Source organism: Anolis sagrei, chromosome Y (genome assembly GCF_037176765.1).
Source record: "Anolis sagrei isolate rAnoSag1 chromosome Y, rAnoSag1.mat, whole genome shotgun sequence".
Classification (NCBI taxonomy): Eukaryota; Metazoa; Chordata; class Lepidosauria; order Squamata; family Dactyloidae; genus Anolis; species Anolis sagrei.
Window position 1 is genome coordinate 21,884,501 of NC_090035.1, and position 24,880 is coordinate 21,909,380.

Sequence of the window (24,880 nt, forward strand, 5' to 3'; positions counted from 1 at the left end):
GTAGACATGGCGACAGGCAAGAAGAGTAGTCAAACAGGCCGTTGATCGAGGTTGGAGCGGGTCGATAACAGTTGGTGATAGAACAAATCCAAATCGTTAAACAGATGCCTTAGTCAAAATACAGTCCAGTCAAAACCAAATATCATAAGACACTCGCGAGGAGAGAGGTTCTCAAGCTGCTGCCGAAGTAGCATGGAAAAGAGAACTGTTGGCTAACCCCGCCCACGGGGTTATTATACTCAAGGGAGGAGGGGGGCAGGGTTAGCCGGGTCTAAAAGTATTCTTTTATTTCTAGAAGGTTCCGAAAGCTGCCTGCGCATGTGCAGAGATATCAAGTGTACGATTCAGTGACTACGACAGGAAATTATATATTATCAGTAGTATAATTAATGTATTATTATATTGCAATATTATTATATATTATATTGAATTTAATATTTTATTATATTACAATATTATATGTATATACAATATATTATATTAGCATAGCACAATATTAGTATATATTGTACTATCTGCTATATTGCAATATTATTAGTACTATTATATATAATATATATATTTCAATCAGAGGAATACTGAATCCTCAGTAAGAGCTCTGTCTCCGGTTTAGTCTTTTTGGGATATATTTTAGAAAGGCTTCCTTATATACCTGAGTCCCTTCGGGGAGACACGTCGGGTTAAAAATAAAGTTTATTATTTATAATTACCTCGATGATAGTCTATGGGGACCCAGATTGGGAGACATTGCTCTTTGTGGCAGATGAGATGCTGGCCCCCTTTTTAAAGCAATCTGACACTCCAGACAGATAGCCTAGGCATGGGCAAACTTCAGCCCTCCAGATTTTTTGGACTTCCACAATTCCTAACAGCCAGTAGGCTGTAAAGAATTGTGGGTGTTGGAAGTCCAAAAGCCTGGAAGGCTGAAGTTCGCCCATGCCTGGTGTAGACAATAGGCAACACCATAAGGGAGCGAGTATATATGGACTAAATGACAAATGTTTGCAACTAGTCCCAAAAGCTGTTTAATTCCACCATCTCAGACACAGGCAAGAGTGCTAGAAAGCCTCCTGGGAGAGGCCATGGGCTCCCTGCAAGGAACAGTCAAGTTGATGGGAGCGGAGCTTCCCGCCTTTTTGGGAGCCAAATGTTCGCAACTAGTCCCAAAAGCTGTTTAATTCCACCATCTCAGACACAGGCAAGAGTGCTAGAAAGCCTCCTGGGAGAGGCCATGGGCTTCTCTACAGAACAGAGCATAAATACAGGCTCTGTTAAAAACCTATCTGGAAAACATGCTAAAAGTGTCCTTTAAGCACAGTGCACTAAAAAAAAAGGCTCCAGTTGTGTGTTTTCTTCACATTGAACAACACAAACCTTCCATCGTGAAACCACAAGCGTTTGCGGCAGGCAGGGGCTCCCTTGCCGAAATGCCAGAACTGCATAGATCAAGAGAATGAAGAAATAACTGTAAACATCTGGAGGGCAGGGACCCCTCCTTCCGGCTGCTGGGGCCAGAGACCCAGCCAAAAACTCTCTGGCTTCCATCCCCATAGGGCTCCCCAAAGCCTGGCTTTATGCGCCTTGCCGGGGAAAGGTCCCCAGGCCCAAACAAACTGCAGGCTTGCAAGAGACAGAGAGGAAGGCCCAAAAGGGATGCACAAAAGAGGGGAGGGGGGGGGGGCTGTTTCGGATGTAGCACCAAGTAGGTTCCCCAGGAACAGCCTCAAAGGAGGGAAACCCAAATCAGTCTCTGTCCAGCCAAACAGGCCCAGGCCAGGTCCCTCCAGATGGAGGTGCAGTGGAGGCAACAATGACCACTCTGCTCCTTTCGTGGGCCCTGTTCTGTGCCCATTGTCCCCAAGGGCCTGCTCCCAAGGCCCCGGCCCAGCCACTCCTCTGGAGAAGGTTCCAGGTCCAGGTTGGCAGAAGGGATCAAGGAAGGAGGGCCTCCCTGGCAGTGCCGGCCATCTTTCCAAAGAAAGGTATCCTCCGCTCTGCATCGGGGCACAGCTACATCCTGGAGCCTCGCTCCTGCAGGATCTGGAAGAGAACAAGGGGGAGGAATGGGAGATGACAAAGCGCCTTAGGAGGGCTCTCTGCTGGGACAAAGAGGGCAAAGGGCAGTGGAGAAAGGCCCCTCCATTTCTACGATCCCAGGGAGGGAGCCAGCCATTCTGGTCTTTGAACCACTCTGCAGACAAAGTGGCCAGGCCCTTCTGCCACAATCCCTGCAAAGCTGACTGGACAGGCTGCTGCCCAGGCCTAGCAGTCTCCCTCCCTGCACAAGCTTACTGGATTCATGTGGCTTCCTGTTTATGTACAATTTTCTCTGGTTGCTCCATCATAGAAGCTCTGCTTGTGGAGAAGCCACCGGCCCCAGAGAGGCCCAGTGCAGGGCCAGGCACAGCCCCTTCTCCACTACAGGAAGGGGACCATGGAAGACTGACAGACCCAAAGAAAGGAAGAAATTTCACCTGCTCCCCCATAGCCTGGAGAAAGGACCAGATGTCACTGCTATAGTGGGAGATTACACAAACAATTACTGTGACTTGTTCACACATTGCTCACTGGGGAACTTAAAACAGATATTTTCTGAGCCTAGTCTTGGGAGAGTCCCATTTTCTCAAACCCCTCACCTACTGATGACCAGAGCCCACATGCAGCTCTGTGCTCTCAGGGGGACCCTTGCCTCCCCCCAGCTTGTGCCATCTCCAGCGTCTCCACTGGCCGCTCTGCAGTCTTCAACTGAAGACAAAGGCCTTGCAGAACCACCGTCTCCAGCATCCATCTGCCTCATCAGAGTTAACACATTCCTCCTTCCCTCCCCAGTGCTTGGGCAGAGACCCAGGTCTACAGCTGCCTTGGGGACATAGGAGCAGCCCTGCCAGTCAGGAGTCACAAGGAGGGAGACCACATAATCCAACACTGGCTGGATGGTTGACTGGCCAAGGAAGAGTAGAGTGGAAAGAGGCCTTCTTCCATTGAGGAGGGCCTTTTCCAGTTCAAGGATCCCTTCCCACTGAGCTGTGCCTGAATGAAGGATGGTGCCCCCTACCTGCTGACAAGCTCCTTTCCTCCGCCTCTGGCTGGAGGAGCGCTTCGACTGAGGTTCCAGAGACCCCAAAGGCAGCCAAGGCAGAACCAGGTCCCACTGGCGGCAGCAGAAGGGGCCTAGGGCTGCCTCCCCCAAATGTCAGCCAGCATGTCCCTCTCTTTGTAGCACAACTGCCAACATCTTGCCACTTGGTCCATTCCCATCTGACAGGATCCCAGGAGGGATTCTACTGGTTGCTACTTCACAGGGCCACACTAATCTCCTGTGCAACCCCATTGGTGTCTTCTTTGCTTCTCCATCAGTGCTAAAACAGGGGGAGGGGACTAGATATACAAGCAAAAGCAGTCTCAGGCCTCCCCCAATGGAGATTCACTCCCTTCACAGCAAAATAAGCCACAACGCACACTTCCATGGAAGTTAACTAGCACACACTTGGTACAGAAGGAGGCCTAGAAGCACGTTCCCCGCCTTGGAGGGGGGAGGGGTTAAAGGCAGCCACAGCACAACGACACAATGCACTAGCGATGGAGGGCAAGGTCAGATTGCTAGTGCTCACCGTGGCACTCATACTCAATCTGAGTCATTCACATCGTACTCCGTCTCCTCGTCTTCGCTCTGAAAGGCATGCAGCGAGTGTAAAGAAAGGAAAGGGAGGAAAAGAAAAAGAGTGCAAGTTGAGTCAAGCCAAAGCCAGCGCTGGTGCCGTGTGCCGTGGGCAGAGAAAGGGGAGAGGGTGTTAAGTGGAGGAAGGGCCACCGATGAGAGGAGAGCCCTGCGGTGCAAAGGAAGGAAGGCCCAAAGGAAGGAATGCCTTCTTTGCAGAAAGGCTAGCCAGGAGCTGGTCCTGGGGCAGTCCCAGACAGAGCAGTGCAGGAGCCAAGCCAGCAGCAGAAAGGCCTGAAAGTCCAGGCCTTGCAGAGTAACTCCCTGCCCCCCACCCCCACACACACTCTTTTGCTCCGCTTCCTTACAGTGTTCTTTCCTTAGCCAAAGTTCACTCACAGCCACAAGCACAAGACCAAGCTGCTTTATGCCATGGTGAAAGACAACTCATCTTTATAAGAAGTATATTTTTAAGAAAAGAGAAAAACATGCACAGATGCAGCCTCAAGACAGGAAGACTACCCCACAACATCCCTTTGTCCTTCTCTAAGTCTTTGGTTTAGCTGGAACCTGTCTTTTTAACAAATAAAGCCTACAGAGCATAACTAAGTCTCAAGTGTTTCCTTCACAAATGAGCAGCCCATTGCCTCTTTGCAAAGAGAGGGACCATCAAAAAGCAAAGGTACTGAGTAACAGAGCAACAAGCTGTCTTGCATTATCTAACACACAGCTTGTTAATTTTGAAAATCAGCAGAACCCAAGGCAGCAACCAACATAAGCACCAGCTTCATGTGTTTACAGCAGCAGCAGCAGCAGCTCAGAGGCCACTGGGAGCTATCCAGAGGTAGGGGTCACACCTTGTCCCTTGACTCACCTTTGCCTTCTCGCTGGGTTCACTGGCCATGCCATAGGGAGTGTTATGCAGCTCCTTGGAGACAACACACAAGAACTCAGCCTGGTCTTCGTTCCCGTAGTTGTAGGAAGACCCGATGCTGACCAGCTGGGAGAGAGGAAGAAAGGATCAGGGAAAGGGCTCTGTCCAATGCAACAGGAGGCAACCCTGTGCCCCCAAAATACTTCCTTGCCCTCTTCGTCCTTCGTCCCCAGCAGCTGACTCACTGTCCCCTACCTGCTCAAACTTCCAGCCATCAGACATAGTGGAGACCATCTGGGTCAACTCTTCCTCCTGGCACTGGAGCACCCGGTAAACATGCTTGATGGGCACCTGAGGGAGAAATACACATGACACGGAGAGAAGGAAGGTGGAAAGATGGGAGGGAAGGAAGGAGGAAAGGAGGGAGGCAGGGGAGGAAGAAAGGGAAAAGAAGAGAAGGAAACAAGGACAGAAGGAGGGAGGGAGAAAAAGAGGAGGGAAGAAAGAGGAAGAGAAAGAGGAAGGATGAAAAAGGAGGGAGGGAGAAGAAGGGAAGGGAAAGAAGGAAACAAAGAAGGAAGAAAGGAGGGAGGAGAAAGGAGGGAGGGCGGACAAAACCATGCCTCAGAAGTGATTGAATGAAAAAATGAGTGCCTCCAGATTGAACAGGCCCCAGAGCACCCTGTAACTGCACTTCCAACACCAGCAACATGCTAGGTGCAAAAGGAATAGGAATGATTAAAAGAGGGTCTCACCTGTGAGGTTTTGCTCTCTCTTTCCCTTATTTTATCCTTCACCAGTTTGATTAACGAAGTGATGTTGTAGAATTCAGCTTCTTCAAGCACACCTGATACAAAAGAATCTCCATTAGCCCTTGAGCCTTTCCTGCCTGGAACTTAATAGGGCCGAAACCCTGAGGTGAAGGCAATGGCAGCATGACATGAACCCAAGGGATTGGAAGATATCGCAACTAGCTGCTGCCCAGGACTGCTAAGCCCCAGCAACACAACCTTCCAGTCATTTGAACTCCAGGCCCCATTTCTAAACCACCACCACCATCAAAGGCCCCAGTACAGGAAATTAAGGTGCAAAGGTCACAAGAAGTTGCCAAACTGGAAAGCCTTGCTCGCTTTGCTACTGAAGTGAAGATTCCACCTAAAGCCTCCCCACAAACCACTTTCCCTCCACAGTTATAACACCTACCTTCCTCTGCAAGGTCTTTATTGATAACCAGCTTTCCGTGTCGGAGATAGTTCAAAACTGGCCCAAAGTAAGTCGGGTCCCTGTCTATTAAGTAGGCACCTGTTTCATCCTAATTTACAAGAAAGGTATTTATTCAGTTGGTGTCTTAGTCCGCATTTTAACAACCTTCCCCCAGAGTTGATTATGAATGGAAAAAACCCCATTGTTTGTTTTCTAAATGTATGGAATCTAGCTCTTTAAGGACAACCTACCACAGGAATGTTTTAATTTTTACCAGAGGAAGGTTTTAATTTTTACTAGGCTGATTTATTTGTTAGCTGCCTTAAGTCCCTATTTGGAGAAAGGGGGTGGAAATAAAACAACAACGTTGTTAACTGCCTTGAGTCCCTATTGGGGGGGGGGGGGTAAAGGTAGGATAGAAATAATGATACTATTGCTGCTGCTGCTGCTATGAAGAATGGCAATGTTGTTATTCACCTTGAGTCCCTATTTGCAGAAAGGCGGCGGGGGGGGGGGGGGGTTAAATAATATAATAAAAACAATGATGATAGACCTTCAAACCAAAATAAGGGCGGCATACAGTTTTATCTGAGAAATGAATCCCAAGTTTAAAGGCTTCCCTGGACCAACCAGATTATTTTCTTGGTTTGTTTCTTTTGTCAATGGAAACAATCCAAACCACAATCCCTTGTTGTTCCCAGAACAAGTATGGAAACATGCTTCAGGGTAGTCCATATAGCCATAACTGGGAGCCACCAGCCTGCCTGCCTGCCTGCCTGCCATCCCTGCCAGCAGAAATCCTTTGGTTTGTCAGGAGATGGCATTGGGCTTGTGAGAGGTGTTGCTCTGCAAACATTGTGAAATCTGAAACACAAGGGAAACAGGACGTTCTTGAAGACAACAGCCTGGGCAAGTCCAGATTGGCTCCCTGACATGATCAATATGATCCCAGGGGTGGATCAGGGGCAGGGAGGCAAGGCAGGATCCTGAGCCTAACCTCTGAAGTAGAAAAAGGATGAAAAGGTTTGCCCTTTGTTTCGAATAAGGGATAACCTTTTGTCCAAACACGTAAAAGTTGAGATATGAATAATCAAATCTGCAAAAACTAAACCTGCAAACGTGAAGAGTCAACTCTTCCAAAATGTAATCACAAATAACTTCTGGAATGGAGAAAGGAAGAGAAAACGCTGAGTACTGGAAATCAGTAATATAGAAAACATGGCCATTGTGTGTTTCATAATCAGTGTTTTCTACGCAAGCCCAGGCACTCTTCTTTCTCTATCACTGACTTCTAGTGCTGTTCAAACACATGAAGTTATGATTCATCTCTCCAGGTTCCTTTACTTTAAAATTCAACTAAGATTTAAAGGAGCTTTCTGCAAACAGCAAGTGTTGAAGACCCCTCTACTCATTTTTTTAAAAATGAGGCAAGTATTAAAGCATCTCCATGTCTTCTTGTACAGCAGAGGGAACACAGGAAGGAAGGCCTCGGGGGATTCAGGCAGGATTCTAGAGTTGTAAAAGAATCTAAAGAGCATCCAGTCCAATTTCTTCTTGCCAGGAAGGGAGGCACCATCTGATCCCTCCCAAGATGGCGATCCAGCTTCTGCTTAAAAACCTCCAGAGAAGAAAGGAGAACCTCTTTCCAGGAGGAAGAATGAGGAGAGCTATGGCAGAAGCACCCTTTTCTTTCCAATCTGTTCGCAGGGTCCCTGAATTACAAACATCGGGTGTACAAACGACTCCTAGTGAAGAATGGGGTGAGACACCAGGAAGTGAGAGAAATCCATTTCTAGGAAGTAAAATCTACTCCTGAAAGAGTTATTTATTATCAGAGGAGAGAGGGGTCTCAGTTGAAACTTTATCCCCAATTCTTATTTCCACAACAAAACATGTTTTCCAAAATTCAATTCTCACAGAGACAGAAAGCGAGGTGAAACCCTCTGAACTGAGGCACAGACAGTAAAACAAAGTCCACAGAGATGTTAAGCATTTCTTATGATATCCAAATCTGTCCTGATTCTAAACCAGTGCCTGTCATCACTAATGGACTGGATGAAGACAAACACATTGAAACTTAATCCAGACAAGACAGAGGTACTCCTGGACAGTTGGAAAGCAGATCAGGGAATAGCCTTTGGTGGATGGGGGTCACACTCCCCCTGAAAACACAGGTTCACAGTTTTGGGGTCCACCTGGACTCAGCATTGAACCTGGAGGCCCAGGAGAGCCTTTGCACAATTAAGACTTGTGCGCCAACTGCACCGTTCCTTCAGAAGCCAGATGTGGCCATGGTGGTCCATGCCTTAGTTATATCCCATCTGGATGACTACCCTCCTTTCGTTCCCACCTCCATCTCAAGCTCAATTGGTGGGAAAGAGAAAAAGAATGGGCCTACCTTCTGGCAGCAAATGCCCCTCAACTCTGGAACGCCCTTCTTCTTCCCGGGGAAGTCAGAATGGCCCCCACCCTGCTGTCCTTCAGGCAATTTTTAAAAAAGGTTTCTCAGATCATATGGGGCTGTTGTGATTTGATATGATTTTAATCATGTTTAAAACTGTTTTAACACTTAAATATTCGTATACTTTAAGTTGGCAATGTTTTTAGTTGTGAGCAGCTTTGAGTCTCCGTATGGAGAAAAAGTGGGATATAAATAAACATTTTATATATATATATACACACACACACACATACATACATACATATATAAAATTAAATAAAACTTTATTTATATCCCACCGCATCTCCCAAACAAAAACTCAGAGTGGCTTACAATCATAAAATAAAACATAACCAATAATATAAACAAGGTAGATAACATGTCAAATTAAAACAAAACAAAAAACACAAAACAACCAAAACATCAGTAAACAATTCTATATAAAAGCAGTTTAAACAACATTAAAAATTCCAGCCATTGCTCTGGTAAGGATAGCCATAAAATCTGACTGATAGTTAATAGAAATTCTTACATTTCACCATTGCTGAAGGCCTGTTTAAAAAGCCAAGTTTTCAGTTCCTTCCTAAAGATCATGAGTATGGGCACTTTCCTAATCTTTTATATAGTCTATATCAGGGATCCTCAAACTAAGGTCCGGGGGCCAGATAGGGCCCTCCAAGGTCATTTGCCCAGCCCTCGCTCAGGGTCAACCTCAGTCTGAAACTACTTGAAAGCACACAACAACAACAACTCTATCTCATCAGCCAAAAGCAGGCCCACACTTCCTATTAAAATACTAATAAGCTTATATTTGTTAAAATTCTTCTTCATTTTAATTATTGTATTTTAAAGTGTTTTTGCACTACAAATAAGATACACGCAGTGTGAATAGAAATTCATTCATGTTTTTTTTCTTCAAATTATAATCCGGCCCTCCAACAGTTTGAGGGACTGTGACCTGGACCTCTATTTTACAAGTTTGAGGACTCCTACTGTTCCATCTCCCAGGAGTATGTGTCAGGAGCCGGTTTCCAGGCCTTTGGTTTTGGCGCTAAAAACCAGGATCCTGACATACAACACTGATAAGAACTGTGCAGCTGGTGACCTCGGGGGGAGCAGTTGACATTTGGCGGGAATGTTGTGTGGGATTCTTGGCTGGCGGGAAAGGGGATTTCGAATGTGGGGGAGTGTATATAAGGGTTGACCGGCGGCTGCTAGTCAATCCTGGCTTTCTTTGTGTCCGAACGTCCAGCAGTAAAAGTTTCTGATTGATTACGGATTGGAGTCCTGTGTCATTATTGGGAACGGCTGTTGTGAGCTGACATTAAGCCAGGATTCACCAGCACCATCCCGCGGCTGTGATGAGGTGCCTTCATGGAACAAGAAGAGATTCCAGCAGGGGAGGAACCGGCTTCCCCTTTCGAGAATGCGGAGGAGGAATTGGAGAGAGTGGCTGCATTGGCGTCGTCGACCGCTTATGCCCGGCCCAACGGTGTGACCCAGAGGCGAGTGAAGGGGCCAGAGGCGGCGGCAAGAGAGAGCAGAGGACTAGAATTTCCCTCCCCGCAGAGGATGGAGTACCTAGAGGAGAAGGTGGCGGCCATGGAAACCACCCTCGCAGTGATGTCGAGACTGATGGACCGTCTGGCTCCCTTGGTGGAGGATCCACGACCCCGGGGGGAGTTGGTGTGGAGTACGGAGGAGAGGAGTGACCGAGAACTCGGGGCACGGCCCAAGAGGTAGGCGAGTTGGAGAGCTGGGACGGAGAGTGACGAGTAAGAAGGATGACCACGGAGTCTTGCACAAACATCCCAGCAGACGCTCCTGGTGCCCCCGGCCGAAGCTGGGCGCGGCACAGGGCGACGGGAATTGCCTCCTGAGCAACCAGGACCTCAAGGGGGGCCACCGCGAGCGGATAGCCGGGAGGTGCAACCCCCTTTCTACCAACAGAGAAGGGAGGAACTGAGAGTGGAGTTTGGAGGCGAGGCCGGGAACCTCCATTTCTTTCTGACCATGGTGAGGGGCTATCTGGAGGACAACACACTTACCTTTTGGTCAGAAGCCGGCAGAGTGCGGGCAGTGGGCGCAGTGCTGAGGAGAGGAGCAGCAGAATGGTATGTCCAGCTCCATGCCAGGCATGATCCGTGCCTGGAATCCACGAGACGGCTCCTAGCAGCGATGGAAGCGTGCTTCTGAGACCCGCTTGAGAGAGTGAGAAAAAAGTTGCAGACCATAAACCAAGGCCAGCGATCCGTGTCCGAATATGTGGAAGAATTCCAATTGTTGGCAGAAAAGGTGCCCGAGTGGTCTGACGTCACAAAAGTCCAAATATTTAAAGAAGGGCTGCGGAAGGAGATCTTATCTTGGGCGCTCCATTGCGATGACCCAGAGACGATCGGTGGATGGATTGAGCTGGCTGGCCGCATTGAGACGATGCTGGCCCAGTTCAGGAGGCATTGGGGGGCACCGCTGCAGCAAGCAAGAGCCAAGGAGGAGAGTCGGAGGACGGAGAGGCCCAACCGGGAAGGAGCCGGCTGGAGGATCCAAGGGGTAGAGGAGCGGATGTTTTGTGTGCGGTCGTTTGGGGCATAGGGCTGCGAGTTGTTGGCAGCACAAAGGGGGGGAACCCCCTCAGCCCAAGCCTAAATCGGGTGCTGGGAAGAGAGCAGAAGAGAGCATCCCTCACGGGGCCCCAGTGGGGGATCTGGTGAGTCACAGCCTAGAAATGCTGGTGTTCCCAATAAGGCTAGAAGGGGAGGGTAAGTGGGCTAGTTGCAAAGCCCTCATCGATTGCAGATGCTTCAGGAATATCATGGCCCCAGAGTTAGCAGATAAGCTGAAATGTGAGAAGGCAGTCTTGCCAGCCCCTATAGCATTTTCCCAGATGGACGGATCAGTAGCAGCCGGGACTCCGGCGCAATTCGAGGTGGAGAAGGTGCAGTACAAGATAGGGAATTGGGAAGGCGGCATAACATTTGTAGTGTCCCCAATGGTGACTTATAATGTGATATTGGGAATGCCGTGGTTGAAGGAAGCGAACCCGCAGGTCAATTGGAGGAAGGGCAGCCTGAGTTTCCAAGAGGCGCAGAAGGGAGAGTGCTGTAGAGGGGAGGGGACCATGACAGACTGGGTGCAGGAGATCCCTCCTGAATATCGGGACTTTGCGGACATATTTGATGAGAAGGAGGCAGATCAGCTCCCTCCTCCGAGAAGGGTGGAGGTAAAGATTGAACTCAACAAAGACGCTAATCTACCTAGGAGTAGATTATACCCTATGTCGGCGAGAGAGATGGAGGAGCTGAGGAAGTACATAGATAAGAACTTAGCCCGAGGGTTCATAGAACCGTCTGAATCCCCATTGGGGGGCCCCGTGCTATTTAGGCACAAGAAGGACGGCTCACTGAGGTTGTGTGTGGACTATAGGGGGCTGAACGCAGTGAGCACAACCAACACTTACCCGTTGCCTCTAACCAAGGACTTATTATTGAGACTATCAGAGGCACGGGTGTTCACAAAAATTGACCTGATCGAGGCCTACCATAAGTTACGGATACGGCCTGAAGACAGGTGGCAAACTGCTTTTTCCTGTGCATTCGGCCATTTTGAGTACTGTGTGTGTCCCTTCGGGATAAAAGGCTTGGGAGGAGCATTTATGCAAATGATCAATGAGGTGCTGCATCCATTGTTGTACCATGGGGTGTTCTGCTTCGTAGATGATGTGATAATATTCAGCCACGATAGACAAGCCCACATCAAATTAGTGAGGGAGGTACTTCAGAAATTGAGGGAGGCAAAGCTGTTTGCAAAACTGCCCAAATGCGAATTCAATATGTCGGCCGATCCTTGCCAGCAACCTCCCCAGGGCTCTTCCCTAGCGATGAGGTGGGCCTTGCCGTGAAAAACATTTGGCGGCTCCCAGTGGCGGAGTTCTTTGAAGCGGGGGCTGCATAGGAGGGGAACTTCTGAGACTGTGGCCTTTAGGTGCTTCGGGTGACTTGGTGCACTCACATGAGCTGGGAGGCTCCGTTTTCAGAAGCCGAGACAGTGGTCTCTACTCATGAGTAACGTGCCCTCCATTAGGCTCTATTCGTGAGCTACGTGGCTTCTACCTGCCCTGTGTTCTGACCATCAAGGGCCCGGCACGGTGATGGCTCGGTGGCGTGTGGAGCAACCTTTACCCTAATTAGACTCTGGATTATACTGTGAAGCTGCTCTTGAGAACTCAGGGTGGGAGAGTTGCACCTCCAGACTCTGAAGCTGTTCTCTTAATATCCTTCTGTGAAGCCGCCCCTTTGGCCTATGTTGTTGCTCCCTGGAGACCTATTTGTGTAGCTGCTTCTTGTGAACACAGTGTGTAGAGCTACTCCTCTAGGCTCGGAAGCAGCCTTCTTGATTTCTATCTGTGAAGCTGCTCTCCTGGTCTGTGAAGCTGTTTATTGATACCTATTTGTGAAGCTACTCCTAACTGTGAAGCTGCGCCTTAATCCTTGTTAATATCTGTTAGTTTTTGTATCCAACCGTCAGTTATCATCTGACACCATATATCCTCGGCTTGCCAAGGGTCAGTCGTCCTTCTTCCATCCAATAGGAAACCTCTGCGGCTAGGGAATTAGATCTGTCTGACTCACTTGATTAATTTTCAGTATTATCTCTGCGTTTTTAATTTGGTAGTGGATTTAATAGGGTGTAGTGTAATTGTAGACTGGGGCGGTTCTGATTCATCTAACTACTGAAAGATTACCAACATCTGCAGGTGGTCTGAAGGCCATTAGTAGCTGCTAGTACCTCCCAAACGACTTTGTTTTTACAAATTGCACCTCCACTTCCCTTACCCTTACTGTTTGCGGATTCAATACTGTTAATTGCTGAACTCTTCCAATATTATTGCACTGTAATACGAAGGCCTTTGTAATCTTACCCCTCTTCATGCTTTTGCAACAGACGATGGGATAGCACTTTAATTAACGGAGGAACTCCTGTGGACTGCTAATTTCAATGTTACTTGTGGGCTGTCGTTTTAAGCTTACATTTGCACTTTACATCACACACTTTATAATCTTCTCCAATAATGGTCGAATGGCCGGGGAAAATTGGAGGTGGTTTTATGAATCAGAAGAGTGGAACGATAAGAACGATTAAATTGATATTTTGACAACGGGCCGGGTTAATGATATGCTATATAACAGTGCAATACTAGAGTGTCATGATGTAAAGAAAGGGGTTGGTAAGGAGGGGGAGAGTTCCAGTCCTCGGGGGGCCCCCATAGAGGTTATGATGGGGAGGAGGAGATACGGGAAAGGGAGAGATAAAAAACCAATTCGGCCAATTCGTGAACAAACTTTAAGGAAAATTCCAAAATGTTCTCCTGACTTGGTAAATGTGGGTTCCAAGGTAGACGGTACTCCTGCATTGAAGGTGGTGCTGTTGAATGCCAAATCTGTCAATGGGAAAAAATCAACCATCCAGGATCTGATACTGGACGAAAAGGCAGATCTGGCGTGCATCACGGAGACCTGGCTGGACGAGGCTGGAGGGGTGAACCTCACCCAGCTCTGCCCACCAGGTTATGCTGTGCAGCACCAACCGAGACCCAGGGGGCGGGGAGGCGGAGTTGCAATAGTCTATAAAGATTCCATCTCCTTGATCAGATGCCCAGCCTTACAGTCGACCTTGTTTGAATGTGTCCATCTGAGGCTAGGAGACTGAGACAGAATAGGGCTGTTGTTGGTGTACCGACCACCCCGCTGCACCTCAACCGCCCTACCTGAGCTTGCAGAGTTGGTCTCCGGCCTGGCATTGGAGTCCCAGCGGCTTGTAGTGCTGGGGGACTTCAATGTACATGCGGAGTCCACTCTTTCAGGAGCGGCTCAGGCCGTCATGGCCACCATGGCAACTATGGGACTGCCCCAACTAGTATCTGGCCCTACCCACTGTGCTGGACACACACTTGACCTGGTCTTCTGTCAGGGCTGGGAAGAAGGTGGCGGTGTGGAGGAGCTGTCAATCTCTCCTTTGCCGTGGACCGATCACCATCTGATCAGGTTTAGACTGGTTGCAACTTCTAACCTTCGCAGGGGTGGTGGACCCATTAAGATGGTCCGCTCCAGGAGGCTTATGGATCCAGAAGGACTCCTGATGGCTCTTGGGGATGTTTCCGCTGCCTTGGATGGTGATTCTGTCGATGCCCTAGTTGCTCACTGGAATAGGGAACTGACTAGGGCAATAGACAAGATTGCTCCAGAGCGCCCCCTCTTAAGTCGCTGAGCGAAACCTGCCCCTTGGTTCAACGAGGAGCTGGTGGAACTAAAGCAAACAAAGAGGTGGCTAGAGAGCGTGTGGAGGAAAGAGCCCAGCGAGCCAAACTGAACACGCCTACGCCTTTATCTAAGGGCGTATGGCGTGGCAATAGAGGCCGCGCAAAATGCTTTCTACTTAGCCAATATTGCGTCCGCAAGGAACCGTCCGGCAGAGCTGTTCCGAGTAGTCAGAGGGTTGTTGAACCCTACCTCGAGTGGGTCCCTGACAACTCGGCAGCGCGCTGTGAAGCATTTACTCAGTACTTTGCGGACAAAGTCGCTTTGATCCGCGCGGGCTTTGACACCACATTAACGGCAGTCTCTGAGGATGTAACTCAAGCATCTGCTTGTCCAGTTTTGTTGGATTCGTTTTGATCTGTTCAACTCGACGAGGTCATCAGGGTTCTGGGAGAGGCGAGACCTACCACATGCATCCTAGACCCCTGCCCTTCCTGACTGGTAAAAGAAGCCAGAGGGGGTTTGGCAGAGTGGGTAAAGGTGGTGGTTAATGCCTCCCTTCGGGAAGGCAAGATTCCAGCCAACTTAAAACAAGCTGTCATCAAACCGCTGTTGAAAAAACCATCACTAGACCCCACTCAATTCGTCAACTTTCGGCCAGTTTCCAATCTCCCCTACTTGGGCAAAGTCCTGGAACGTGTGGTGGCCTCACAACTCCAGGAATTCCTGGTGGACACGGACTATCTAGATCCGTCACAGTCTGGCTTTAGGCCGGGACATGGTACTGAGACAGCCTTGGTCGCCTTAGTGGATGATCTTCGCCAAGAACTGGGTCTTGGGGATACTGCCTTGCAGTGGCTCCGGTCCTTTCTCGAGGGTCGCTCCCAGAAGGTGTCACTAGGGGGCTCCTGCTTGACTCCTCGGTCATTGCACTGTGGAGTCCCGCAAGGCTTAATACTGTCTCCTATGTTGTTTAACATATACATGAAGCCGTTGGGGGAGATCATCTGGAGTTTTGGGTTGCGATGTCATCTGTACGCAGATGATGTCCAACTCTATCACACTTTTCCACCTGCCACTAAGGAGGCTGTTCAGGTCATGAACCGGTGCTTGGCCGCTGTCACGGACTGGATGAGGGACAACAGATTGAAACTAAATCTAAACAAGACAGAGGTACTCCCGGTCAGTCATAAGATCGAACAGGGTACGTGGTTACAGCCTGTGCTGGACGGGGTCACACTCCCCCTAAAAGCTCAGGCACGCTGTCTGGGAATTCTCCTGGACTCATCGCTGAGCCTGGAACTCCAGGTCTCAGCGGTGGTCAGGGGAGCATTCGCACAATTAAAACTTGTGCGCCACCTGCGTCCATACCTTGGGAGGGCTGACTTGGCTACGGTAGTACATGCTTTGGTTACATCCCGCTTAGATTACTACAACGATCTCTACGTGAAGACTGCCCGGAAGCTGCAGCAATGCGTGGCAGCCAGATTACTAACGGGGGCTGGGTACAGGGAGCACACCACTCCGCTCCACTGGCTGCCAATTAGCTTCTGAGCACAATTCAAAGTGCTGGTGTTGACCTATAAAGCCCTAAATGACTCCGGCCCTGTTTACCTCTCCAAACGTATTCTCCCCTACGAACCATCAAGACTATTAAGATCATCTGGAGCGGCCCTGCTCTCAGTCCCACCGGCCTCGCAAGCGCGCCTGGTGGGGACGAGGGACAGGGCCTTCTCGGTGGTGGCCCGACAACTCACTAGAGGCCAGAACTGCCCCATCCATCCTAACATTTAGGAAACGGGTGAAGAGGTGGCTGAGGAGTCAGGCATTCGATGAATGAGACAACACCCTAGAACTCTGGATGGAAGACAATGTAGACCTGTTTTAAATATGACGACTGACCACTGTAGTTTATACATAGTGTTATTTTAAAGCTATTTTTGTAATTGTGATATATGATATTTTAATGACTGTATATGTTTTTATGGTTGGAAATCAGGCTGAGTCCCTCAATGAGGTTGAGAAGCTCGGTATAGAAAGCTTTGAAATAAATAAATAAATATATAAATAATAAGGAACAGCGCAAAAGCCGGGTTGCAGCTAAACATCAAAAAAACCAAGATCATGGCAACAAGAATGATTGACAACTGGAAAATAGAGGGAGAAACCGTGGAGGCCGTGACAGACTTTGTATTTCTAGGTGCAAAGATTACTGCAGATGCAGACTGTAGCCAGGAAATCAGAAGACGCTTACTTCTTGGGAGGAGAGCAATGTCCAGTCTCGATAAAATAGTGAAGAGTAGAGACATCAGACTGGCAACAAAGATCCGCCTAGTCAAAGCCATGGTATTCCCTGTAGTCACCTACGGATGTGAGAGCTGGACCTTAGGGAAGGCTGAGCGAAGGAAGATCGATGCTTTTGAGCTGCGGTGTTGGAGGAAAGTTCTGAGAGTGCCTTGGACTGCGAGAAGATCCAACCAGTCCATCCTCCAGGAAATAAAGCCCGACTGCTCACTGGAGGGAAAGATACTAGAGACAAAGTTGAAGTACTTTGGCCACATCATGAGGAGACAGGAAAGCCTAGAGAAGACAATTATGCTGGGGAAAGTGGAAGGCAAAAGGAAGAGGGGCCGACCAAGGGCAAGATGGATGGATGGCATCCTTGAAGTGACTGGACTGACCTTGAGGGAGCTGGGGGTGGTAACGGCCGACAGGGAGCTCTGGCGTGGGCTGGTCCATGAGGTCACAAAGAGTCGGAGACGACTGAACGAATGAACAACAACAACAAAGGAACAGATAGATTTCCTCGGGTACAGGCTCTCCCAGGGAGGGGTGGTGATGGACCCTTCAAAGGTAGAGGATGTGAAGGGGTGGGAGCCTCCTAAGACACGCAAGCAGTTGCAGTCGTTCCTGGGGTTTGCAAATTTTTATCGGGCCTTTATAAAGGATTTTGCACAATTGACGCTACCCCTCACTGAATTGCTGAAGACAAAGCGGAAGGGGGAGATGGTCAAGGTGCGGTCTCCAGGAGCAAGGTTGGTTTGGTCAGTAGAATGCCAGAGAGCTTTCGAGGAACTGAAACACAGGTTCACAGAAGAGCCTATCTTGGTCCATCCTGACCTGACCAAGCAGTTCGAGATTCATTGTGACCCATCAGACTGGGCCTATGGGGCAGCGTTGATGCAAAAGGATCCGGAGGGTAGGTTGAAGCCATGTGGGTTCATATCAAAAAAAGTTCAGCGAAGCTGAGCGAAACTGGCCGGTGTGGGAAAAAGAGGCGCTAGCGATATTAAAAGCTTTGGAGACTTGGAGATACCTATTAGAGGGAAGCGGTATACCCTTTGAGGTATGGACTGACCATAAAAACCTACAATATATCACTTCACCCCGGAAGTTGTCAGCAAAACAAATAAGGTGGGCTCAATACTTCAGGAGATTTGATTTCCAGCTGAAATTCCACAAGGGGAAGCAAAACATCATGGCAGATACACTGTCGCATATGCCGAAGGATGAGGGGAGGGGGCAAGACCAAAGGGGGAGTATTTTCTCAGAACTACAGTGGGGCATGGCAGTGCAGACCAGGGCATAGGCGGAACGCAGCCAGAGGCTTGTGGGAGTAGAAAGCAGAGACGGGGGATGGGAGGAGGAGATAAAACAAGTGTACAAGGGGGACGAGTGGCTGGAGAAAAACAAGAAAAAGGTGGAATGGAAGGGTGGATTGGGATTTGTGAACCGGAAAGTGTACATCCCAGGAAGCCTGCGGGGGAAAATGATAATAAGATGCCATGACAGTAAGGGGGCAGGACACTTGGGGGTTACCAAGACCCTGAAATTACTAGCACGGCAATGTTGGTGGCCCGGGATGAGGGGTGACACAAAATTGTATGTATCCCAATGTCACACATGTGCGAGGAACAAAGTGCCCACACAAAAGCCGACAGGGTTGTTACAGAGGGTGGCAGAGCCATCAAAGACATGGAGTGTGATCACCATGGACTTTGTGGGCGAACTTCCTAATAGCCGGGGCCAATGCTATATCTGGACAGTGCTGGATTTATTTTCGAAACAGGCGCATTTCGTGGCACTGCCCAAACTGCCATCCACAGAAAAGTTAGCTGAACTTTTCATAAAACACATATATCGGCTACAAGAGTGTCCTGATGAGGTCATAAGCGATCGAGGGGTAAAGTTTACAGCAAAATTCTGGGAGAAGTTCATGCAGTTGCTAGGAGTAGAAAGGACCCTAAGCTCAGCATTCCATCCCATGGCAAATGGAGGGGTCGAAGGCACTCAACAGACGTTGGGGTTGTTCCTAAGGACATACACAAATCATTGCCAGAACGACTGGGCAGATCTTATTCCATATGCAGAAGTTGCATATAACGGAGCCTGTCACGCATCAACGGAGAAGTCCCAGTTCGAAATAGTTTATGGCAGAGAGATAGCCCCTTTGCCGAAACTGCCGGATTGGGAGGAGTAATAATATTGGGGAAAGAAGGGATGGCCAGATAAGGTAAAAGCCAGTTGTGAGGAGGTGGAGAGCGGAGCTAGAGTCGGCCAAGGAGATTCCAGAGCTGCCTGGTCTCAAGTGCCTCGATCAGTACCTGTCTCAGCGGCAGATCCTGAGTAAGCTTCCCTTCACCATCCAAGAATCCTTGGGGAAGGAAGTTTTCAACTACAATGAGGCCCATTCTCAGGCTTACCCTCCATTCTCCCATCTGGTCCAGTTCATCACCAGTGCAGCCAGAGAAAGGAAAGATCCACAAACAGGCCTTCCCACCTTGTACCAAGGGATCCAGCCAGAGAAGGCTCCTAAAGTGGACAAGAAACCACCTAGAGAGGCCAAAAGACCAGTGTAAAGGTGGTTGAAACTCAACACGACGAACCCAGGTCGGAGGTGAAAGAGGTGCTCTGTCCCATTCATCAGAAGCCCTACAGTTTGGCCAACTGCCGGGAATTTGGCAAGAAGCCATACAAAGAAAGATAACAGTTGGTCCAAAAGCAGGGCATCTGCTTTAGGTGCTGTGGAGCAATTCCACATTTCGCGTCCAAGTGCAAAGAAAGCATCAAGTGCGAAAAGTGCAACAGCCCCAAGCATTGCACCGCAATGCACAACTCCAACGCTGTCTCCCACACCAAAGGAGACACGTCTTCAAAGGAAAAGCCACCAACAAGCAGGAAGATATTCCAGCAGTCGCCTGCACTGAGCTGTGCTCTGACGCGCATCAGTTCAGAGTCTGCCATCCCATCTGCCTGGCAGATGTGTATCCAGCCAAGAGCCCTTGGCTTAAAAAGAGACTTTATGTGGCTTTGGATTCACAGAGCGACGCTTCCCTAGCTACTCCAAATGTTCGACCTAAAAACCAAGATGGTCGTCTACACTATGTCAACGTGTGCAGGAAGGAAGAAGTTGCAGAGTCGCATAGCTTCCGGATTTGTTGTTTCCTCCTGCAACCAAAAGAGACAATTCAAGTTGCCAGACCTGATTGAAGGTTCCTCCATCCCTCGGAACAAAAAGCAGATTGTTACCCGAGAAATTGTGGAGGCCCATCCTCATCTGCGAAGGCTGAAGAATGCCATACCAGCTTTTCTGCCAGATGTGGACATTGCCCTTTTGCTTGCTTCGGACTGCCCGAGTTTGTTCTGCGTGAATTACCAAGTTAAGGGACCTCCAGGGGCACTCATTGCACAACAACTGCCATTAAGCTGGACAGCCATAGGCCCAGTGTGCATAAACAAGATACACCCTCCATCATCAATGGACTCCAAGCAAGCACACCTGCTTAAAGGTGGACGTCCAACGCTTATGCACAGTTGCCTGAGTCATATCTCAGTCTGCTGTCAAGGAATAGCTCCAGAGCGTTCCTCCATCTTTGAGGTTTCTGAGAGAGATGAAGCCCCAGCACTCTCAAAATATGAACAAAGGTCTTTGGATATTATGGACTCTGAAGTCTCTCGAAGTCCAGAGGGAAATTGGATAGCCCCTCTGCCTTTTAAGTCACATAGGCCCACTTTGCCAAACAACAGGAACATGGCAGAGAAAAGACTCTGGTCCCTAGAGAAGATTGGTGTAATAGTAGCTGAAGTAACAGTCCAAGCCTGGTTACATCGTTTTATAATTGGAAAGAAAGGACAGAACATTGGCAGGATTACCCAACAACTTCCCAAGGTTCACATTGAATTCACTGATGGTGATGAGAAGATCACATTAGAAGGAGCCACCGAAGAAGTCGAGTTGGCTCAGGCTCAGATACAAGAGATCATCTGGGACTTGCTTAGTCACATGGATTACACTGAAGTGCTCATCGATCAGAGGTTCCACCGTCATCTGATAGGGAAAAATGGAGCCAACATCAACCGCATCAAGGATCAGCACAAAGTCTCTGTCCGCATCCCATAGAAAACAGCAACTCGGAGATAATCCTGATAACTGGGAAGAAGGTCAACTGCAAAGGTGCCCGGGACCACATCCTGGCGATCCAGAAGGAGCTGGCTAACATAAAAGAAGTGGACGTCTCCATTCCAGCCAAACTGCACAATTCCCTGATTGGGGCCAAGGGCCAGCTGGTGTGTTCCATCATGGAGGAGTATGAGGTCAATATTTCCGTGCCGCAACCTGAGCAGCAATCAGATATTATCGAGATCACGGGCCTGGTCTCAAACGTGGAGCGGGCCAGAGCCAGTCTTCTAGGGAGGGTATTTTGGGAGTGGGAGGAAGGTTAGCTAAGGCTAAACTTAAGATATGTGTAAAAAACCCTATTATCATACCCCCCAATAGTCCCATTGCATTGTTGCTTGTTCGTTATTACCATGAAAGGACAAAGACTTGCCCCGCCATGCTTGGCCCATGGGCACCATACTAAAGACTTTTCCTTGCCCTGATTGTAAGGTCAGGAAAGTTCAATTAAAGACTTACAACAAGGACAAAATGTCTGTCCTGGACAGGCCAATCAGCGATCTTGTATTGCTCATGGATAGTGTTTAATGTTTTTACTGTTTTAGTGTTATGTATACAAAGGTGTTTGTATATATTTAAGTGGTAAATTTCCAGATCCTGGGAAATTTAAGCGGGGAGTGTTCTGTCTACCAGGAGTATGGGTTTTGCATTACCTTTAAGTTGCTGGAAACAGCCTCTCCTTGTGTTTTTCCCAGGCTGCTGCAGCCTCTGCAAGGCCTAAAAAGTTAGCAGCCAGAGGTAGGAAAGCCAGTTTGCAGGCCCTCTGCAATGATTAGCCAAAGAGTAGCTCTTTGACCCTGCCCCTGATTCCAGGGTAGAAGCAGCCATTTTGGAGGTTTCCCTGTCCCTTCAGTCTTAAGGAAGAATCCATGATGTGCTGTTGGCAGACAGGTACCTCCGAAGATACCATTGTAAAAACAATTGAGACCAATAGATAGATAGATAGATAGATAGATAGATAGATTTACTGAGTAACTGAGTCATAGATAGAAAACAATTGAGTTTGATTGAGTTATTTAGTTAGAGATAGATAGATTAAAAGAGAACTATTTAGATAGTTATAGAGGATTATCTAGAGTTATAGAGATACCCTTTTTGGAGAAAGTTATACCCTTTTTGGAGAAAGATTGCCTCAATTATTGAACCCCAATTGACTGTTTGTTTTGTAATATTGATAAGCTGAGCCAAGTCTACCAGGACTTCGTGAATAAATACCCTATTTGATGTTTCAAACTTGAAGTGGACTCAGTTATTCAAGGAAGCTCAATCTTCTAAAGAAAGACCCCAGCAGTTCACCCAGACCTAGATAGCAGCACGTCCAAGTTTTATTTTAAAGCGTCTGGGCGTAACAGCACACCTGCTCTACATTATATATTACATGTACTATAACTAATAATATTGCACTATAGGGGTATAGTACAATATAATAATACATACTACTAATATTGTGTTATGCTAATAGATTATATATACAAATATTAACAATGTTAGTATAATAGAATACAATATACTAATAACTATAATATAATATTGTAATATAATAATACTAACATATTAAACATAATACTACTGATAATATATAATAATATACTATATTTGTATTTTTTAAATTGCAATATTTTTGATTGTGAGCCGCTGTGAGTCTCCATATGAAGAGATAAAGTAGGATATAAATAAATAAACAAAAATTTCCCTGGGGAGGGTTTTCCAAAGCCGGAGGGATCGCTACCAACCATGTTTGTGATAGTGATGGGACCTCACCAGCAGATCTTAAGGTCCGAACAGGTTCATAGGGGAAAATAGATAGATAGATAGATAGATAGATACTTGTGTACCAGTTGCACCCATAACTTGAGGCACCAGATGTGGCCAAGGTAGTCCATGCCTTAGTCATATCCCATTTGGACTACTAAAAAGCTCTCTATGTGGGGCTCCCTTCGAAGACAGTTCGGAAGCTTTAATTGGTATAGAGATCGGCAGCCAGATTACTAACCAGAGCTCTGCACAGGGAGAGATCCACTATGTTGCGGCAGCTCCACTGGCTGCTGGTCTGCTTCCAGGCTAGATACAAAGTGCTGGTCATTATCTTTAAATGGTTCAGGTCCAGGCTATTTGAAAAACCACATATCCCCTTATAAGCCAACTTGAACATTGTTGTCAGCAGAGGAAGCCCTAATCTTAGTCCCACCCCTGGTGGGAACGAGAGAAAGGGCCTTCTCCATGATTGTCCATCACCTCTAGAATGCCCTCCCTTACCTCTTCTCCTTCCAAAAACAATAAAACCTACTTGTGCTTTCTAGCATACGGAGAAGAGGAGGACTAAAGAATGATAGTCAGCTAATACTCCTCCAACCGGATATTATCACTGCACTTTAGCCCTGGTAGGTAGGCTAGCACCATGGACACTATGTTTGAGATTCATGATTTTATTGTTTGATATAATTTTACTGTTTAACTGTTTGTGTAATGTAAGTCTTATGTTATAATTTCTTGTTCAGTGTCGGTTTGCTTTGGGATTTGTTGGGTAGTCATGTTTACACTTGTCTCTGTGGTTGCTCTGTCTCTCTGGAATACCCTCCCCATCCAAGTTAGAACAGTCCCCTCCCTCCCCTCCTTTTAAAAACACCTTTAAAAACTAATCTATGCTCCATAGCTTATGATGAGTAATGAAACCCGCCTCCTTCCTGACTGATGTCCTGCCAAGGGTTTACACATTCACAGAACTACTATTACATTTATATTTTATATATCTAGAGTATATATTTAAACAGCACTTATAGCTATTGCACTTTATGAGGTCTGATTATTTGTCCTCCCCATAGTCTATTTTATACGCGCTATTTAATGATGATGTATTTATCATATCAGGAGCGAACCAAGCGTACAGTTGTGATGTATTTGTGAAAATACAAAGTTTAGAAACTTGGCATTATATTAAATGTCCTTTCACCAGTAGCTGGCCACTTGGGGTGCCTCTGGTGTTGCTATAAGGTCATCCAATTTGGGGACATGAGAGGAGCCTCCCCACAGGATTGCAACACATTCAGGTGTCCCCTGGGCAACGTCTTTGTAGATGGCTGATTCTCTCTCTCTAGAAGTGACTTTTATGGTGCTGTGTTTTTATGCTTGCATATGGCATTGAATTTGCCTTGGCACTTGGAAGCTGCCCCGAGTCCCTCTGGGGAGAGGGGTAAGAAATAACATTTTTTATATAATTATTACTATTATTTTACTGACACAAAAGCACAGTATGTCACAGCAAACGAGATCTATATGCTGGATTTCGTATCAAAAAATCACAAGTCGAATACTTCCGAAGCATCTAGGACTGTGTGATGTATTTTTGAATGATGTACGCTGAATTATTATTATTATTATTATTATTATTATTATTAGAATCCGCCCTGAGTCAAATAAAGTCTTATTATTTGAGCGGAGAAAGGAGAGGGCCTGAGGCTGCTGTTAGGAATGGTGGAAGTCCAAAACACCTGGAAGGAGGGCTGAAGTCTGCCCAGGCCTGCTCTATGCCCACCTTGTCGGAGTCGAGGTCGGGGTCGGCCTGGCAGAGGCGGAAGAGGAAGCTCTTGGGGTCGCGGCAGAGCGTCTGCCGGGTGGTGAGGAAGCAGGTGCCGCCCACGTTCAGCCGGACCCACTTCCCGGGCGACGGCGCCCCCAACGCTGAGGAGGCCGAGGCCGGGCCGGGGCCCAAACGGCAGGGGGGAGCCGCCACCGCCGCCGCCGCGGAAGAAACCAAAGCCGAGGGAGGGCCGCCCCAGGAGAGCAGCGACGACGACGAGGAGGACGACGACGAGGAGGAGCCGCTGGAGCTGGAACTAGAGCATCGGCGGCGGCACGAAGAGGAGGAGGAAGGCCCGAGGGGGGCCGGCGGCGGAGGGGCCATGGGCAGCTCGCAAGAACTCTCCGCCGCCATCTTGGCTGCGCGCCGGAAGTGACGCTCCCGAAAGGCGTCCCCCGAGCCGAGGACGTGCGCGGC

The 24,880-nt window shown here is 48.1% G+C and overlaps 1 protein-coding gene across 2 annotated transcripts; it reads right to left on the reverse strand.

Annotated features, from left to right (window-relative positions):
* Positions 1–1,009: 1,009 nt before the first annotated feature.
* On the reverse strand, positions 1,010–24,845 carry LOC137095408 (BTB/POZ domain-containing protein KCTD5-like). 2 transcript variants are annotated; one of them, XM_067462039.1, is made up of 7 exons: positions 24,419–24,845; positions 5,736–5,844; positions 5,288–5,379; positions 4,788–4,883; positions 4,533–4,658; positions 3,612–3,670; positions 1,010–2,040 (listed from the first exon to the last, which is right to left on the reverse strand). In XM_067462039.1, the coding sequence occupies exons 1-6, from the start codon at positions 24,815–24,817 to the stop codon at positions 3,626–3,628; spliced, it is 867 nt and encodes a 288-aa protein (XP_067318140.1). In that variant the 5' UTR covers positions 24,818–24,845; the 3' UTR covers positions 1,010–2,040; positions 3,612–3,625. The 2 variants fall into 2 exon arrangements, with proteins under 2 accessions (XP_067318140.1, XP_067318141.1); XM_067462040.1 differs by lacking the exon at positions 3,612–3,670.
* Positions 24,846–24,880: the final 35 nt, after the last annotated feature.

What these genes read in the sequence shown, in the direction of transcription:
- LOC137095408 (XM_067462039.1), bottom strand. Translation starts at nt 24,817, where the DNA reads ATGGCGGCGGAGAGTTCTTGCGAGCTGCCCATGGCCCCTCCGCCGCCG. An exon ending in CCGACCTCGACTCCGACAAG is followed by an intron (nt 5,845 to 24,418) that starts GTGGGCATAGAG and finishes CTTGTAAATTAG; the next exon opens with GATGAAACAGGTGCCTACTT. An exon ending in GAGAGAGCAAAACCTCACAG is followed by an intron (nt 4,884 to 5,287) that starts GTGAGACCCTCT and finishes TTTCTCCCTCAG; the next exon opens with GTGCCCATCAAGCATGTTTA.